General features: G+C 38.8%; 1 protein-coding gene across 1 annotated transcript; it reads left to right on the forward strand.

Moving 5' to 3' along the window:
* Positions 1 to 837: 837 nt before the first annotated feature.
* Positions 838 to 4065, forward strand: LOC134095828 (uncharacterized). Its single transcript, XM_062549524.1, has 6 exons — positions 838 to 933; positions 1030 to 1380; positions 1526 to 1849; positions 2046 to 2165; positions 2256 to 2308; positions 3761 to 4065. The coding sequence occupies exons 1-6, from the start codon at positions 864 to 866 to the stop codon at positions 3878 to 3880; spliced, it is 1038 nt and encodes a 345-aa protein (XP_062405508.1). The 5' UTR covers positions 838 to 863; the 3' UTR covers positions 3881 to 4065.
* Positions 4066 to 6021: the final 1956 nt, after the last annotated feature.

Below are 6021 nucleotides of genomic sequence, written 5' to 3' on the forward strand. Positions count from 1 at the left end.
GTATTTTTATTTTTGTTGTGTAGCTAAGCTTTTGACAGGTGTTTCTCCTGTAATCTGTAATAAATAAACATTATTGGAAATAGAAAATTCAGCTATCTCGAAAATAAAAGACATATGATGTGTGACCACTAGGGGCTGGTGAGGTTAACTGGTGGATTTACCTCTCCACCCTCTTATGGTCAGGCGTAAACACAATGGTTGATGTTGCAAATTAAGCTCCTGTGCCACATTGGGGACAAACATGGCTTTGGATTTCATAACATCAGTGAACTCTGAATGTGAATATAACAACAGAGTACTCTGATACCTGAAGTGATTTCTAAGGTCTTGAACTTGCTGAATCATCAGCACCCCTTCAGGATATTCTGGTGCATGACACTCAAGGCATGATCAACTGCCACAACTTCTGTGACCATAATTACAGTGTTTTCTTTTCTCCTTCCTCTTGCTGACACTTGATGAGATTAGACACCAGAACATCTTCGCAGCCTATTTGCACTTCAACGCATCCAACTGTGTGTGCCTACTGTAATGGGTTTTAGGGGAAAAAATAAAATAAAAACTGTAATGTGCATTGTCAAACATTCCACAGGTGATACATTAACTAACTGTTATACTGTAAAGGACATTTAACAGACACAAAATGGAGCATCCTAACATACACTGTACTAATCTGCAAGATGGGCGACATGTAAAACACAAGCATTTTTAAAATTCTCTCACTTAACCTGGTGTCAACTACCCCTGCCACAGGAAGTTACAGTATGTATGGTCTCTGGTTTTGAAGTGGAAAGCTGCCGTCATTCACTGCCTATATTTAGACTCCGTTCACACACTGTCTGCTTTGCAGTGAAACATTCATTATGATCTGTAAACCATCTCATACCTTAATGTTAACTTTTGGCATTTGGATGGCTGTTTTGCATACGGGATGTAAGTACTGTTTGTATACCTGTAATACTGTATATTCTTTATTGTAAGAAAAAACAGGAGTTCCAAATTTCACAATGTTTATGCCCTTATCTCCAGCTCCTGTAGAAACCGAGGGGGTCTCTCAGCCTACTCCGCTGATGACGGCCAAGATCGGCACGGCTGCCACTTTGGAATGCTTTATACCCCCCAACAGAGTGAATGATCCTATAGTTTGGTACAAGCAGGGTGTTGGGCAGATGCCACGGGTGTTAGGGACAGCTCAGCATTTTGTGTCTCCTATACTCTACGGTGAATTCAACAATAGCCGTTTCAGCATACTCAAAGGATCCGGATCACCCCATCTGTCTATATCAAACATTCAGTTATCTGATGAAGCTTCTTACTTCTGTGGAGTCAGGATTGTTTATGATATTCACTTTGGAAATGGAACATATTTGTTTGTGGAAGGTAACCTAAATACATTTATTTAGAATACATTACAATGTATTCTAAACTTCTGTGACCATAATTACAGTGTTTTCTTTGCATGATATTGAAATTGCAGTGAATGCATCCAAAATAGTGGGATAATTGATCTTGACATTCTTTTCAGAAAAAGATCAGCTGAGGTCCACAGATGTGATCCAGGCCACACTTTCAGGTCCAGTTCTCCAGGGACATTCAGAGACACTGGAGTGTGTTGTGCTGACTAACAACACAACTAAGGATCTCAGAGTGTTCTGGTTCAGACCCGCTTCAGGAGGTTCCCATCCAGGGGTCATTTACACCAACAAGAGCTGGACTGGGCCGTGTGAGGGTCGCTGTGTCTACAGTCTCCCAAAGAAGGACGTCAACATCTTTGATGCTGGAACCTACTACTGCGCCATAGCCACAAGTGGACAAATCCTGTTTGGCAATGGAACAGCAATTGTCATTTGTAAGTTATTGCCCATTTTTACCATTCTAATGAATGGTGAGGTTCATTTTGTGCAGTATCTAACATCATCTTAATATATCAGCATAACATGAAAAAAATGTCCATCACAATTAAAGAACATGTTTGTCGCTTCCGTACTGCAAATATTATTGTTTTAAATATTGAAGTTGACATAGTTGCACTTGTTCATTTACAGCTGAACCAGTAAATACTGTACTGGTTGGTTTGGTTGTGGCTTTGGGTTGCTGTGTCACATTGATGATTTTTCTTGTTTGGTTGAATTGCCAGAAGAGAGTTACATGTGACAACTGTAAGAGTAAGTATTATATACAATCATGTTGTAATATTGTTGTAATACTAACTTCTGTAGCTGTGTTTGATAAATTTTTGTCTGCTTCGTTGACAGTGAGAGACTTGCAGCATGTTAGAGACTTTGATATCAGACAAAGAAGTGGTCAGGTAAGGGATAAGTAATATGTATGTCCATATCATCAAACATTACATTTAGCGCAGTAGTTTATTTCAAAGAGCAGAAACTGTTCCATTCATATTTTTAAATTGCTCTAATAATGGTGGTATCTGATGACTCATGACTGTCACCATTTCTTCCTATACTTATACTTACTACACTCATTTTGAAGGAGAACTCTGGCTATATTTCAACATAGTGATCTCAAGCAACAGGGCTCTGAGTACTGTTGGTAAAAAAGTGGGGGAAAAAGGTGCTAATCTGCTAGCGGTTAAACCAGCCAGGAGGTTACAAAGCTATATTCTGGGGCCGTCACTTACACTTTGCGTCTCTTCACAGACTAAAATTGCCTTTACAAGTGTTGAGCAGCATGAGCAGGATCCTTACCTGACACCACTTACATGTTACTGTAATTGTGAAGGAACCGTATAAATCCAGTGTTTGTACAGGCAGTCACATACCTCAGTTTCCCTCGCTTCCGGTAGCCTAAAGTCCATACGAAAGATGAACTCATGCCTTTTACCATTTCCAGGGAGACCAAAATGTGATATTTATTTCCCTTAAATGATAATTGAACATTTAAATCGTTATATATTAATATTGATGACGATGAAATGCCATCCACAGCGGGGCTGGCACAGGCACAGCACTAATGTTGCTGGATGCAGGATGTAGGACCAAACATGGCTTTAGGATATATATATATATATATATATATATATAAATAAATGCAGAAATAAAACAGCCAGAGTTCTACTTTAAGAATATAGAGATTCATAAAATGACTTTGTTTCTCAATTTCTTTCTTTAAAGGAATAGTTCGGTATTTTACACTTTAAGCCCGTTTTCTGCATTGCCTAGGATGCAAACGAGTGTTTGACACCTAAATCTCTTGTTGTTGCAATTTGGCTGCTTTAGAATGTTCTCTGTATGGCTTCAGCAAGAAAATATCCCTAACGTTTGTTGCAACTCACTGAGTGATAACTGGTCTTCAACGATCTTCTATAGCAAATTTCGCAGCGAAATACAGCTTCTGTCATTTTTATCAGGGATTTTCTAAATCCTGGAACTACTTTTTCAGATACCTCACAACCATGTAAAAACTATAAACCGTGTATTAAATTTGAATTTCGCGGCAAAACTTGCTATAGAAGATCGTTGAAGACCAGTTACCACTCGGTGAGTTGCACATTTTTTTAAACGAGCGTTTAGGGGTTTTTTTAAGGACAGAATCATCCTGGTTCATAGCGAGCAATGCTAAGCCATACAGAGAACATTCTAAAGCAGCCAAATTGCGGAAACAGGATCAATCGTCGAGATTTTGGTGTCAACCACTAGTTTGTATCCTAGGCAATACAGAAAATGGGCTTAAAGCGTAAAATACCGAACTATTCCTTTAACGTTTGATTGTCTAATACACACATGTCTATTTGCTCGCATAGGCTGGTGCTGCTGAGGGCCTGAACTATGCAGCGTTGAGTTTCTCTAAGAAGGATCCCAGGGGCAAGAGAACTAAGAGAGAGCTGCCACCAGACGCTGTTTATTCTGCTGTTAATCTCTGACCAGTCCTGCTCACAGTGTCATACTGTAGCAGACAACATCTACTGTAGTCAGTTTGTGTCGGTTATTAACCTGTTGTTACATTCAAGTATTATATTTCCCTTGTATGTATTATATTCCTCCTGTTCCAACAGACATTTGCATACTGTATAGTTGAAGCACATTGGCATGTAGCCAATTTTGATTAAAGGCTTTTTATATTTGTCAGGAGTGTCTCATTTTTACGGAGCCCAGGAAGGGTCAGGTGTGCGAATATTTTTTGACCGCACTGTTGCGTTTCTTCGCAATACTTTTGCGTTCCCTCGCAATAACTTTTGCGTTCCCTCGCAATAACTTTTCGTTACCTCGCAATAGGCTACTTTTGCGTTAGTTCTGGTCAACTCAATCAACTTGTCAGCTCATGCTGGTGTAGGCTGGCCTACAGCTCGTTTGTACAACAGGTAAGTTTTGAACACTTCATTGAATTGTTACTGTGATGTTTTTACCTGGTTTTGTGTCCATTGCAGGTATTAATTGGGTTACGTTATTCTTCGTGAGCTCCAGCATAAACTGTAGCCTATGTAACGTTAATGTCCCTTGGTGCGTGTGTGTGTTTGACAGGCAGCAACAAGTTAACATACAGATGTTCGAGTAGCCTACATGGGCCAGTTGTTCAAAGGTAATCTGATTGGATTTTGGTAATCGGATTGGATCAAATCTGGAAAATGGGTTGTTCAAAAGGGAAAGAAGGATTCTGAATTCGGATCAGATCATGTAATCCAATCCTAGCTTCAAAATGGATCAAACCTTCAGTTTGTGTTGTTCAAAACTTTTCAGCAGGATTTGGATAACTTTGATCCAAAAAAACAGGATTACCCTGATCCCAGCCAGGGGTAGGATTTCAAGGTGGATTTCAGGAAGAAAATGTACTTAAACTTTAAAATGTATCAAATAATACATTTGTATCATTTACTGTATACTTTTAATTATTTTGCACTTGAATTTGTCAAGTTTAACCGTTAGAGTGATAAAGTAGACACAGGCTACCAATTTAGCCTTTCAGTACAATAAAATAGAAATAAAAATGATCTTATCCACATGAAATAAACCCACAACATTTTTTTTTAATAACAAACAAAAATAATATATTACATTTTAAATATCTGTCACTGTCATTCATGACAGTAGGCCTATATTAATGTCAACAAAACAATCATCAGATATGAACCTCGATGCAATTTCGAACAATTGCATCCCTAACTACACTAAAAGCAGGGCTTGAAAATGTGGGTCTCTTCTTCTCAGATGAAGAACCATGAACATTATTTTGTTAACTATTGGAAATTTTTTATTTAACATGTTTTCAATATATCCGCAATGCATTTGTTAATGTATATTTCTTTTTTCTTTATTGTGTCTCAGGTGAGGGGCCTTAAAATAAATGATTAATGGAGGTGGATGTTTATGTTTTGTCTCAAAATAAACACTTAAGGTGACCCCATGTTGGCTATTCTACCTGTTCTTTAGCTGGCAATCCGGATTTGGTAATCCTGAAAACTGTGTATCTGGATAAGGGTGATCCAATCCAATGTTGCTTTGAAAAACTGACTGAAAAGTAAGACGGATTACCTGATCCTGGATAGCAAAAAACGGGATTTCCAAATCTGGATAATTTTGATCCGGATTACATTTTTGGAACAACTGGCCCCATATGATGGATCTTGGATATGTTGGATCTTGTGTGGTGGGTAACCCATGGGGTAACCGTAATGTTAGTCTTGCTACTACGGGTATGCTAGCTCTGCTAGCATAACAACCCTGAGCATAACACAGGGGCATTACAGCGAATACGATTTTCAATTTAGTATTGTTAGTTTGTTTCGACCATTGGTTTCGACATGGGTCTGGAGCTTCCAGGAGGCTCGAGGTTTATCAGGTTAGCTGAGGGCGCTGCATTGAGCACACTCTTGCTAAAGCTCAGATTGTCTTGACAATCTCAAAGATAAAGCTCTTTTGTTGCTAAACATATGTGTGTTATAGCCTAGGGCACCAAATGTAACATGCCTTACTTTGTGAACAGAGTGCCTGTTACACCGTAACGCCTTTGGTCCAAGGAATTCACAAATTAGTTACATTATGTCCACGAAACATTTAAGAGAGCACA

The sequence above is a fragment of the Sardina pilchardus genome, chromosome 11 (genome assembly GCF_963854185.1).
Source record: "Sardina pilchardus chromosome 11, fSarPil1.1, whole genome shotgun sequence".
NCBI lineage: Eukaryota > Metazoa > Chordata > Actinopteri > Clupeiformes > Clupeidae > Sardina > Sardina pilchardus.

What these genes read in the sequence shown, in the direction of transcription:
- LOC134095828 (XM_062549524.1), top strand. Translation starts at nt 864, where the DNA reads ATGATCTGTAAACCATCTCATACCTTAATGTTAACTTTTGGCATTTGG. An exon ending in GGCTGTTTTGCATACGGGAT is followed by an intron (nt 934 to 1,029) that starts GTAAGTACTGTT and finishes CCTTATCTCCAG; the next exon opens with CTCCTGTAGAAACCGAGGGG. An exon ending in TCAGACAAAGAAGTGGTCAG is followed by an intron (nt 2,309 to 3,760) that starts GTAAGGGATAAG and finishes TTGCTCGCATAG; the next exon opens with GCTGGTGCTGCTGAGGGCCT.